The 13,781-nt window shown below is 34.7% G+C and overlaps 1 protein-coding gene across 10 annotated transcripts in view; it reads right to left on the bottom strand.

The window, feature by feature from the left end:
* Positions 1–13,781, bottom strand: part of GULP1 (GULP PTB domain containing engulfment adaptor 1) — a 260,185-nt gene that overhangs the window by 35,018 nt on the left and 211,386 nt on the right. For 7 of the 10 annotated variants that reach the window (XM_034654837.1, XM_034654833.1, XM_034654831.1 and 4 more), the window contains 2 exons: positions 9,141–9,239; positions 4,602–4,739 (listed from right to left, as the gene is read on the bottom strand). In XM_034654837.1, coding sequence (XP_034510728.1) covers positions 4,602–4,739; positions 9,141–9,239 — 237 coding nt within the window. The remainder of the gene's footprint in view (positions 1–4,601; positions 4,740–9,140; positions 9,240–13,781) is intronic. The other 3 variants (XM_019799061.2, XM_034654835.1, XM_034654836.1) reach the window with 1 other exon arrangement.

Genomic DNA, 13,781 nt, shown 5'->3' with positions numbered 1-13,781 from the left:
ATTTAGACCATTTACATTTAATGTGATCTTTGATACATTAAGGCTTAAGTTTGCCATTTAAATTTTTCTTTTCTGTCACCTCTCTATTTTCTTTTCACTGTATTGTTGCAAGTTTTTGAAATATTTTTATAATAAAATTTTGATAACCTAAAGCACTTTATGTGTATCTCACTGTACAGCTTTTTAAATGACTGCTCTGGGATGTATATTATGTTTATATAACTTATCACAGTCTAATAGTGTTGTCATTTTTCCAGTTCAAGTGAGATATAAAAAAGTTTTACATCCCCTCAACTGTCCTGTTTATAATATAATCGCCTTACATATTTCCTATATATGCATTTAGAATCACATCAGAAAGTATTATTTACTTTTTTTTTTTAACCCATACTCCCCCTACCTTCTGGTAACTATCAGTTCTCTACAGTTAAGAGTCTGTTTTTGGTTTGCCTCTCTCTTTTTTCTCCCTTTGCTCGTTAATTTATTTTTTTTTAATTCCATATATGAGTGAAATCATATGGTATTTGTCTTCTTCTTTTTCTCTGGCTGACTTATTTCGCTTAGTATAATACTCTGTAACTCCATTCCTGTCATTGCAAATGGCAAGACTTCATTCTTTTTTATGGCTGAGTAATATTCATATATATATACACCACTTCTTTATCAATTTCTGTTATAGGACTTGTTTATGTTCTGTGTCTTCAAGATTTTTCTTTGTCTTTAGTTTTCAATGTCTATGATGCATCTTGGCATGGAATTGTTTGGGTTTATTCTGTTTGGAGTTCACTTATTTCTTGAATCTATAGGTTTATGCCTTTTGTCAAAATTGGGAAGGTTCCAACTATTGTTTCTTCAAGTGTTTCTTCAAGGCTGTCTTCTTTTTCTTCTTTTTTCTATTTTTCCAAGACTCTGATGACACATAAATGTTACCTATTTTGTTATAGGCTCAGAGATCCCTGAAGTCCTGTTTTCTCTTTATATTATTTCATGCGTGTCTGCAGTGTGTGTTGTTTGTGTACATGTGTTTGCATGCATTTGTCTATTATCTCTATGTTGTTTAAATTGCACACTTTATAATATTTCCTTTTTCCAGGTCATGAATTCTTTCCTCTGTCCTCTTCATTCTGCTAATGAGGCCAGACTCTGAGTTTATCATTTGATTATTTTAGTTTTTCAATTATAAGATTCCTAGTGGGTTTTTCTTCTATCTTCTATTTCCTTGTTAAGATTTTCTATTTCTTTGATAAAATTCTGTACTTTTTAATTTGCCTCAAGAGTGCTTGTAATTGTTTATTTTACCATTTTTAAGATGGTTGTTTAAAAATCTTTGGTAATTCTAGTATCTCTCTCATCTCAGTGTTGGAATCTACTGGTCATCTTTTTTCATTTAGTTTAACATCTTCCTGTTTCTTGATATAATGAGTGATTTTCAACCGACTCTTGGATATTTTAGATATTATAAGACTCTAGAAATTACTTCAGCTCTGTGTTTTAGTGGCTTACTCTGACACCATTCCAGTAGGGGAATGGCAATGGACAGCACTACTTCATTACTGCCTGGTGGGGTAGAGGTTCAGCTTCCGCATTTGGCCTCTCTTCATTGCTGCTTGGCAGGGCTGGGTACTCTAGCTCCCCATGTGATCCTCATGGGGAGGACTGTTACCATGGAGGGAGGGAGACTCATTAATACTACATGAAAGTTTACAAAGTAGTGAATTCTAGTCTTGTGACATACTATAGTTTATCTATCTTTCAAACTTTCAACAACTTTACAGAAGTACTAAAAAAGATACAATGAGTAAAAAAGACAAAGGCCCCAATAAGAGTGGATGGGCTCTGGAACAGGTCACAGTTATAAAAGTAATATAGCATGATGGAACCAATGCTACAATGGTTAATCTAAGGTCTTAAATTTTAATCCCAATTCTGTTACTACATAGCTTTGTAAATTGGTAAAGCCATTCAACTTCTCTGGCCTTGGTTGTGTAAAGAGGAAAGAGTTTTGCCTATTGGGCCATTATTTATTTTCCTGTTTTAATCCTCCATGATTAGCTATTTAAAATGAGAATTAAAGAGGATGGCATGTCAAAAGTTCTACATACGTATCAAATCAATTTTATAAAAATAGTCCTTATTATGATCAAAGCTAATAAACCTTGAGGTGAAATGATATAATGAAATTTTGAGGAAACATAGCCTCTTTGAGTTCACAAAAGTCATGCATGCTTATAGCTGAAGAAGTAACTTGGACCTCTTTTCAAAGCCCAGATTTCCATCTACCTGCAGCAGAATCACTTGGTGAACTTGTTAAATATAGATTTCCTGAGATCAAGACCCAATCAATAGGAACTTTTTTTTAAGTGAAAACTAAAGAGCTCTCTTTATGAATATTATATATGCTAATAGTTGTAAGCCACTGCTTTAGGCTTCAAGAAATTATTTTTAACACTCAAGGAAAAAAGCTAATAAGCTATACCAAAGAGAATAATGGGTCAAGGAATTTAAATTCTTGAAATGAATTACAAACAATTATGATTAGGGTGAAACAGAGTTTATACTTTTGAAATAATATAACTATGCAGGGACTCTGGCAAGCTTATGTTTTAAATAATTCAATAAATTTGGATGGAGATTAAATAAAAATATGTGATACAAAACTGTAAGAAGGTTAATATTTATAAAGAATTCTAATTATGAGTATTTCAAAGGACCCTAAGGCCATTTATTTCTATGTGTAAAGCAAGAAAGAAGGACAACAGAGTTTACTGCCTGGTGTAAGTGGTACAGGTTATTATATCTTACACACAGACGATACTCAACAAATATCAACTTTCATCTTCTCAATCACATAGAGAAAAACATCTGCAAATGATCATGGTTAAGAAACAGAATATTAAATATAATGCATTCACTCAACAGGATAAGTTTCAAAAACAACCTGAACTTCATATAAAATGCCTTATGTGGGCACCTGGGTGGCTCAGTCAGTTAAGTGTCTGCCCTCGGCTCAGGTCATGACCCCAGGGTCCTGGCATAGAGCCCTGCATCTGGGCTTCCTGTTCAGTGGGGAGTCTGCTTCTCCCTCTCCTTTTGCCCTTCCCCCGCTCCTGCTCTCTCGCTCACTGACTCTGTTTCAAATAAACGAAATCTTTAAAATAAATAAATAAATAAAATGCCTTATTGTACATATAATATTGTCATATGGGTGAGCATATTTTTCTGATGAGATGTTCCATAATGATCATCAAAACCTCAAAAAAGTACTATGATGCCAAGAACCTAGCACAGTAGTTTGCATTTTTAGAGCATTATAGCTTAAAAGATACATATAATAACTTACTCTACTTTTTGTAAATTTTTCTATATGGTCGTTTTTTCTATAAGGAAAAATTCATTGAGCATCTATTGTCCACCTAATGTAGGAGTTACATGGACGAATAAAAAGGTACTTGCTTTCAAGAAGCTCATGTACTGGGGCACCTGGGTGGCTCAGTCAGTTAGTTAAGTGTCCAACTCTTGGTTTGGGCTCAGGTCATGGTCTCAGGGTCATGAGATCAAGCCCCATGTCAGACTCCGTGCTCAGAGTCTGCTTCTCTCCCTCTCCTTCTTTCTCTGCCCCTCCCCCTGCTCATGCACTCTCTCTCTCTAAAATAAATAAATAAATCTTTATTTATTTTTTTTAAAGAAGCTCACATACTGGAACCAAAGAAATAAATTACGTAAGAGTGATAATAATATTAATCCTTTGCTATTTTTAATAGCAGAAAAATAAGCAAATAAATGAATTAAGTTCTTTTTTCCTGTCTAAGCCAATAATGTTGTTGAGGTTAGATACCCTTCCTTCATTAAAGCCATTAGTGGCTGCAATGTGTGTTTGGAATTCCTATCTTATGTTTTATAACAGGACGTCAGACTAGATTATGATTAACATTAGCCAATGCTTATAATCAAGATGTAGGATTTTCTGAAGATTCCAGATGATTAAAAGAACCATTACAGTACTTAAATTTAGAATTCCCTAATTGATCTTACTTGCTGAGAACTTTAGATTACATTTGCAAGCTAAAACACATGCATGCAGGCAACACTCATGCACGTATAATTCTATTGCCTTTCATTATATTGAGTTTTCCGAATAATGAAAATCAAGAACCAGATTTTCAAAGTATTGGAGATTTTTTTAAAGGAGCCATACAGATTTTATTTCCTGGAGTTTAAAATATTTATTTTTATCATATCCATCGCATTCTAGAATAAAAGAAATACTCCGCTCACCATTACTCTTTGCGTTATGTGCCTATTACTAAGTCATATTTGAGATCAAAATTCCAATATATGATTATAAAAGAAATAAATGCATAACATAAGCAGGCATGACGTTCTAAAGAAAGAAATTCGCATGCAAGCTTGTGCCCATGAACATGAGAATTCAGTTAGGGATGAAATCCTGAAGCACATTCTCATGACAGGATGAATCTATTAGCGTCGTTAAGTATTTGCAGACCTTATTCATTTCCAAATACTTTACTAATGCCGGAAACAAGACAATTCCTGGCTTGTAAAACAGAAAAAAACCACCCTAAAACATCTGGCATACTTACACACTTTTCGCTGTCAAATACATAGCACAAATGTTTATTTGACTCAGAATCTTTGCATATGAAAGTGAATATCCTCTTGTCAGTTTTGTCATCTGCACAAAATGATATTCTATGAAGCTGGCAATTGTGTTGGACTTCCTGTGAACACAAAGGGAAATAAACACTTAAAGAGATTTTTGTCCATTTTCTGAAATACCAGCTTGTGTTAATAACACACAACTTATGACTTTAAAAGTGAAACAGTCATCTGTCAAACTTCAGTTTATAATTATGTACACCCGAACTTAAACAAATACGTAATGGAGATGGACCGCCTGACTCAGATTAAACTAAGGTAGTCATCTCAATAGGACTTAGAGAAACACAAGCAAAATACAGAAGGATCAGAGGTGCATGGACTTTCTGAGTTGCAAGGGATCTTAAGAGGCACTTATTTTAAACCCTGAAATTTTACTTAGAAGAACATCGAGACCCAGAGAATTAAGATACTTCCACGAGGTTATAGTATCAGCAGAATCCTTTTTTACCGGAACATTTTCATTTTATCTTACTTCTACTCACTAGCTTTTCAGTTTAAAACATAACTTCATCTGCACATGATTTCCTATGAAACATATACCCTTTCAACCTCTGTTTTCATATTAAATTGTATTTTACATGTTTTCATGAGAAAGGTCTACATATCAAGCATCTAAATAACTGAATCAATCCTACTAATCAGAAAGATAAGTACTGCAACTATATATACATACAGATAGATAGAGATAGATATAGATACATAGATACATACAGTTTCAGTTTTATTTTTCATATATGTACTTATATATTATATATACATATATATATTACAATATATATTCTCTAACTATGGCACCTGTTACTACATCTTTCTAAGTTCAGGGTTTGATGTGTCAGTTTGAGGAGATCTGATCACTCTGATTTCACATTATTGCTCACCAGACTGAAAATGACCATGTAAGATATACAGATAAATGTTAAGAGAATTTGTTTATAGCACTGTATTCTTTCCCTGCATACAAACCAAATGGTAAGTCATTGAAGGCAAGTGTGCAAATTAGAATGAGGAAGTATATACTACATGACTGTAACGTTTTTGTCATTACTAGATCGCTTGATCCACCCATTTCAACAGCAGGAAGGAACAATGCCAAAACAAGGAGCTCAACTTACTGAGGCATCTGATGAGGACATCTTCCTTTTCCTGTGGTTAGCGCTAAGATGGACAATGGCCACATTTGTCTGAGACTATCCTTCTCCTATACTTTGCCTGATTGACCAGCCTTTTTCTTGCTGACATATTTTTTTGTTTTAATATTAATACAGTCAATCAAACAATACTCTTCGGCCACACTGTAGCTCCCAAATACAGCAGGTAGACACCAGTTTATTAACTGCATGATCATGTTAATGACATATAGAGGAAATATCATTACTATATAATATAGAAAAATGATTCATTTTTTTCCATTTGTAGGCGAAACTACAAGTAACAAAAACATACCATTTACAGAGGCTGGTGGCAAAACGTACACAGGCCCTCGTTCACTCACCAACCAGTATGATCACAGAGAGCCTTTGGTAATGACAGTTGGGAATCATCTTAATTTTTGTTTAGATTAGCAGAGGTATCTTCCTACAAAAGAAGACTAGGAAGCTAAAACTTGTAATTTTATTATTTTTGTGAATTTTTTATTCTTGAGATTAAATCTTTGTGATTTTTAAATGTAGCCCTAATTTTTGATGAGACAAGATAGACTTGGGAACACAATTAAGCACAGTGAAAACACAATTATACTTTAACACTGACCATATTTTATTGGAGTTGGAACAAAGAATAAATAAATCCCTAATTCACCTATACCACCTCTCTCCACCACTGCATAATCTTCGCTTGAAGGACAAGTGAGAAAAGAAGAAAGGGAAACACAGAAAAAAATATTGGAGCCAACTGAGATTGCTTTTCACTTCTGTTTTCATCCATCCAAATGGCATAGATAAATACTCTATTTTCTATGAAGTCCATGTTAGATTAATAATGAATTTTTAAATCCTGCCTCATACATGTATATATATTTTTAATTCTCACTTTTTTAAAAAAATATTTTCTTTATTTGTGAGACAGAGGGCGCCTGCAAGCACAAGCAGGGGGAGCGGCAGGTAGAGGGAGAAGCAGGCTCCCTGCCGAGAAGGAGCCTCACAGGCCCCTGGGATCATGACCTCATGACCGCAGCCCAAAGCAAACGCTTAACCAACCGACTGAGCCACTCAGGTGTTTCGGCAAGTACGTTTTACTATAAATAATTTTAAGAGCATAGTATTTTTTTTCATTACAACTAAATAAAATAAACCAAAATAAAATGAGTGACAGATTTTGTTCTGATTCACTTAGGTCTCCCCAAATAGTGGTTCATAAATGCACCTCTGTGAACAGGCTGTATCAGAGTCACACAGGGAGGTGTTTTTGGCTTTGTTTTTTATGATATAGATGCTAAGTCTTGTTCGGCAAATTCTGAATCTGAAAGTCTTGAGTGGACTCCAGCAATCAGCATTCCCAGGAATCTCCTAGGGTCCCAATGCTCAGCAGAGCCAGTAAAAACTTTTAGGTTATTTTTTTTTTTTTTAGTGGATCCAAAAAAATGGTACATTCTATGTATGGATGAAGAGTTCAGATACACTATGTTCATATGTAATATATGGGTAAAGAGTCAGTTGCTCTCTATTCTAATGCAATATAATTGAATTTATAAGACATTTCAAAGATTTTTAAACTCCAAGATTGTTCTTCGATTTGGTAGGGATTAAAAAAGAGATTTTTTTCTCCCTTTAAAAGCTTGGGAAACTTATCTTTTTAGGGAAAAATTCAATTGGGCCTCTAGAAAATTAGCTATTAAGTCTAGGAAATTGAGACTGTGGGATAGGGAGGAAAAGCTTTTGTGTTACTGATTTGGGTAAGGCAAAATATAATACTCAAAACTCAAAATATAATACTCAAAAATATAATACTCAAATACTGAGTTGAATCCCACCTCACGGATGTTTTGTAAATGGGATTTAGGATGCAGGAGGAAGTTACATCTGACAGTCAAAGTTTAGAGAACAGAGTGATATGACTGACAGCTGTCAATGGGCAACTCACTATTATGGAAGACTTACTATGGGGGACTTCAGAATCACCAACTGATAACATTGAGCTATATTTGCATTCCCATGATCCATCTCTCTGTCTCTTTTACACACACACACACACACACACACACACCCCACATATCAGTGTTGGTCATCTCATAGAATTTTTAAGTCTTTATATTTTATGCTCTTCTAAGGACCTGCCATTATTGAACAGTCAATTCTAAACACTAAAGAAGTTCTCTCCATACATGGCGTTTAGTCGTATTTCCGTGTGAGTTGCCAACGGCTGCCTTCTCACTATGTCCTCACATGGCCTTTCCTCTGTGCCTGCACATCCCTGATGTCCCTTTCTTCCTTTATCAGGATACCAGTTCTGGTAGATGAAGTCCTCATTAAGACCGCTTATAACCGTAATGACCTTAAAAGCTCTATCTGCAAGTACAGTCACACTGGGGCTTAGGGCTTCAACATGGGAATTTTGGGTAAAAACAATGAAGTCCATAACAAATCCATATTAATGAATGTGAAGACAGAATGGGTTATATTTAATTTTTTTTTCATTGGATTTGTAGGGGAAAGGGCTCTTAAATACAAGAACTTTAAGTCCACGGTGTATTATGGGCTGAATTATGTTCCCCCAAAATTCATATGCTGAAGCCTTAACCCCCTCCCTTACCTCAGAATGTGACTGTATTTGAAAATAAGGTTTGAAAGTGGTGATTACATTAAAGTGAGCCCATTAGGATGGTCTCTTATCCAATCTGACTGGTGTTCTAACAAGAAAAGGAAATTGGACACACACAGAGATACCAGGGGTGTGTGTGCACAGACAACAATGTGAAGACACAGCAAGAGGGCTGTCATTTGCAAGCCAAGGAGAGAGGCCTCAGAGGAAACCAACACCGCTGTCAGCATAGTCTTAGATTTCCAGCCTCCGGGACTGTGAGAAAATAAATTTCTGTTCTTTGAGCCACCATGTCTGTGGTATTTTATCATGGCAGCCTTAATAAACCAATACACACTGATTATGTCTACAGGCAGTAAGAGGCAGCCCAGAACATTTTAATAAACCACACCCAGCTTTTGTCTCTTCTCATACTCGGGGAACCACACTTCATGCATTTCTTTCACAGCAAACAAAGAAAAATTTCTGAAAACATGACCAAACACTATTAAATACACTTCCATTGCAAACACAGGCTGAAGAACAGGCTACTTTGGAAGCACTCCCAAAAGTTATTTTTCCTCCTAAAAATTGTACTGAATTTTAAATTGTCATTAACTGAGAACTAACCAGTTCCAGTTGGTAACCAATCTTATTTACTGAAATAGGAACATAACCTCAATTAATGAAAGATTACAGTGCTTCTGACATTCAAAAAGACTTACCTTTGTCTTCGGTTCTAGAATTTTTACTCCATATATTGATATTTGCAGCTCGACTTTAGGAATTTTCTGACCTTCAGATTTCTTGATATGTCTTGCAAACTACAAATGAAAGTTATTCAGAAAACTATAACTGTTTCCATGGAAAATTAACACAAACATATACATACACACACACATATATACAATTAGATGTGTGTGTGTGTGTGTGTATACATATATATAATATATATTTGGAGTTTGTATTCAGTGCTGGACTTCCATTAAATAATTACCCATTATAAAGTATTTTATAAACCCCGAATAGCTTCAAAATATTTAGTAATCATAGTAGTCTACCATCACTATCATTAAATTCAGATTTTCAATAATCTTTAAAAAAAATTGTAATACTTCTTTCATTATATTTAAGCAATTATATTCATAATAATTAGTTAAGAAAATGAAAACTTTGTGGGAAGATAAGCAAAGATCACTTTATTTTTCTGTGGATCTTTTGTTTTTAATATTAGAGAACTTACAGTTCACCAGTGCTGGATACACCATCTTTGTCATTTCTAGATACTCACCTCACTTGGTATACCATCCTACCCTAATCAAATCAATGAATGAAAAGAGACAGATTACCATATTAAAATTGAAGTTAAGAACCCAAGTAATTATCCCAGCTAACAGACTAAGAACTAGACTCAGTCTAGAATTATGAGTATCTTAAAAACCTAAACATTTTCCCAATGCTTTCATAGTAATATTTATTGTAACTTCTTACAGAATTGGGAAGTGTATGAAAATGCTTGTTAGGTTTTGTTATTAAATAAAAAAGAAAATCCAAACGTTCATGCACTTTGTAAATGGAGTTTCTGTCTCTTTCCCGTCATTGCCAGATTTAGTGGTGGAAAAAATTACAGGAGCCCAGTTAAATTTGAATATTAAATGACTTAAAAAAAAAACCTTTTATTTTAGAATGCACATCTACACTCCATATATATGTGTACACACATATAATGCATACATGCTACTTAGTGTAAGTATGTCCCACGCAATATTTGGGACACATACTTACACTAAAATATTATTCATTGTTTATCTGAAGTTCAAAGTTGACTGAGTGTCCTGAATTTGGCAGTGCTACTGGCAATAATGCTCTGTCCCTACTTTCCTTCTTTCTACCCTCCTCCTACCTTTCTTTTTAAAAAACGGGGCAGGGGTGGGGAACTATGGAAAAAACAGGATTTTTTACTCCTCTTCTAGGGCCTCAAAATGTTATTCCCTACTATTATAACATTTTTTCAGCACATGGATCATGCTCACTTGACTCAAAAGAGATTATATGTAAGGCAGGGTGGGGTTTCAGTCCTCTTTTGTGTGTCATATTTATCTGCATTGTGCATTTCTCTCTAATTTAGGACAGATGTGCGTACACATGGTATAGTTCAGTCCTAAAGCACAGAGTGGTTAAAAGCCCTTTTGTCTTTCCATGGCTTTGCCCTACCATCTGAATAATGTAATTAATGCATACACGAATGCCTTGAAGTGTCTGCCTTACCATCACGAGGTAGGGGGGTACCATTTGTTTTTTCATTTTGGGAGGTATAATTTTTTAGCTTGCTATCGGTCATGTTCTCTCATTTTGCATCCAGAAGTCTTACATTCTGCACATGAATTGGACGAATCTGTGCCAGAAAATTTTTTGTATGTCTTCAAGAAACATGCTTTGCTTCAGATCTTTAAAAATTATTCCAGCTCTCTCCCAAGGAAAGCAGATTGTTTGTTTATTTTCCCTTCATAAGCTCCTTCCTGTATTGGCATAATTAAAACAATTTGGGGGTTTTCACATATGAAGGCTTACAAAATAAATCAGCGGCTTCTATCTCTGAGAATGCATCTGAGCAAAGCCACTCCCATCTCGGGCTGCAGCAGCAGGCTAAGCTGGCCTCCTGGATGCTGCTCTTTTCCAGAAACAAGACACTGAGAAGTGGCTCTTGTGGCCTTTTGCAGATCTGGACACAACCATTCCTGCGACCTCCTTTAGTTTCCTAAAGTCAATCACAGAACAACCACTGATATTAAACCTCACTGAGTGACTTCTTTTCTGCCAGGAAAAAGAAAAGAAGAAATCATGTAGGAAATGAAAAAAAGGAAAAAGTGAGGGCTATAGGTAGAGAGGAAAAAACAAAACAAAACAAAACACACAAATAGAAGAGGAAGGAGGGAGGAAAAAGAAAACAAAAGAATGAGATAAAGAAAAAGGAACGAAATATCCATCTAAGGCTTCTGAGATCTTTTTCTCTGCTTCTTATCAAAATGAAGTAATTGTGCTCAAAAAAGATTTATAGGTCATCCAATCCAATACCTCGGTCATGTAATGGGCTTGCAGCAGTCAGGCTGAGAATCTAGTTTTGCAGCTACCCACTAAATAACCTTTTCTTTTGAACAACACATTTTCTACATTAAAAAAATAATAATAAACTTCCCAGTTTTTCTTTCATGTATATCGAGGCTTATAACGGTTATTAGCTTCGACTGCTGCAGCACAGTTGTTGCAAACAATGATGCCTAAGGTTATATTTGCTCACTCTGTATTTTAAACAGAATATTCTTACTCCTGTCCATTTTTTCCCCTGAAATCGAAGATTACTGCATTATAGTTTGCATGCCCCCTCTAACTCAAAGTCTGTTTTGCTAACTCAAGGTCTGACAGACCTCTTAACTGTGCTCCAAAATACTTCTTTTTTTTTTTTTAAANAAGATTTTATTTATTTATTTGACAGAGATAGAGACAGCCAGCGAGAGAGGGAACACAAGCAGGGGGAGTGGGAGAGGAAGAAGCAGGCTCATAGCGGAGGAGCCTGATGTGGCTCGATCCCACAACGCCGGGATCACGCCCTGAGCCGAAGGCAGACGCTTAACCGCTGTGCCACCCAGGCGCCCCCAAAATACTTCTAATTCACATGCTGAAGACTGCTCATCATTCTTATTTTTATTACATTCTTTTGTCTCCCTATTTACTACTTGATTGTTAACACTTGAAGAGCCTTTTGCGAATTTCTTTCCATTTTTGCTTCAGTGGATTCATTTCATTGCTGTCTAGATAGTGATCTACCATCAAAATTTGTATATAATAATCCAATAAAATATATTCAGAGGGGGTAAAGCCTAAGCATCCTGGAGGATATCTGGATACAACAAACAAATAAATAGAAACAAGCCTTGATCACTGTAAAAAGGTGGGGGGAAAACAAAGTGTTACTTGAAATTCACAGTTAGTTAAGTATATGTCAATAGTGAGTAGAACAGCTAAAGAAAATTTCTTACAGGGAGCACTACTGGGTTTCAATAGCATAATCACACAATTTCTATTTATTTCTCAGAGGATTTTAAAAAGATGAAATCTAACTACACTGCTAAGGGAATATACATTATTAGGAAAGAAAACTGATGGATTTATTACTACGAGTCAGATATTCAGAACTACTCTTCCTCTTTGTGGCTCTCATCAATTGTTAACTTAATTAAGCATATCCCTAATAATCCTACAAGGAATCAGCTATGTATGTATGTACATAATTAGATTAAGCTCTAAACACTTTATTAAGTAAATAACTGGTTATGAAGACAAAAACAGTGTTATGCTACATAGAGACAGTGAGGTCGAATGGAAAAAGGCCCAGATTAACAAACTCAGCAGCAATCCCTAAGGTCTCCTTAGCTGAGGGAGCTTCATGCAATTTTAGTTTAGCTCTATTGGGGTAAGGGATCCCTCCTCTAAAATTGGGGTCCAGGAATGCTGCCCCCCCCCGTTATCTCCCAGGGAAACTAAGAAGTTTTGGATCTATATAACAATATTCATCCACACGTAAACATCACAAGCAGACGATTTACAAAATATATTGTGTCCTCTGACATTTGTACTAGTTGTATTAATAAAAGTAAATAAAACACTATTAAAAATGAAATTCATTACAATAATAATACTATTAACTATATAGAAGTTGAAAGGGTTTTTAAATTATTACATTTTGGAAAATTTGGTATTTTCTTCAAATGTTGGGCTAAAACATGATTAAGGAATAGAAATGGTTGAACATGATTGAGAAACAGAAAATATGTTGTTACGGCAAATACGAAATCTGAAAAGTAAAAATTTTAACACATATAAAAATTATTTTATTTAAGAAAAATTGATAAAGTATAAATTCTCTACAAAATGATAAAAAGGTGTATGTAATAAAATCAAAATTTAAAAATTCTTCTCGAAAAATAATCAGGCATCATTAGAAGCATGAAAAAATACAATATTGAATATTCTAAGTATCCCATCATCTTATATTAATCCTAAATTTTAAATTCTTGCCAGAAACCAGTACATAAAATATTGCAAAATTGTGACAGATGTGTAAATACAAATAAAATATTAACTTATGTGGCAAGTAAAATCAAATGGGGGATGTGTATGCAAAATAGTTAATTTTTGGTAGAACCATAGCACCATCTTCTGGCCATTTCTACATGACAACAGAATTAAAGAAGAGCCAGGGTCTACATTTCTAAAATTAATGCAAATACTATTGAAGGCTTTGAACTGTAGCCTCTGACCTCTGACACCAAGAAATATATAAATATAAAATAAAATTAGATTAAAAA

This window comes from Ailuropoda melanoleuca, chromosome 2, assembly GCF_002007445.2.
Source record: "Ailuropoda melanoleuca isolate Jingjing chromosome 2, ASM200744v2, whole genome shotgun sequence".
Taxonomy (NCBI): domain Eukaryota; kingdom Metazoa; phylum Chordata; class Mammalia; order Carnivora; family Ursidae; genus Ailuropoda; species Ailuropoda melanoleuca.
This window is presented reverse-complemented; position numbering and strand designations above follow the sequence as displayed.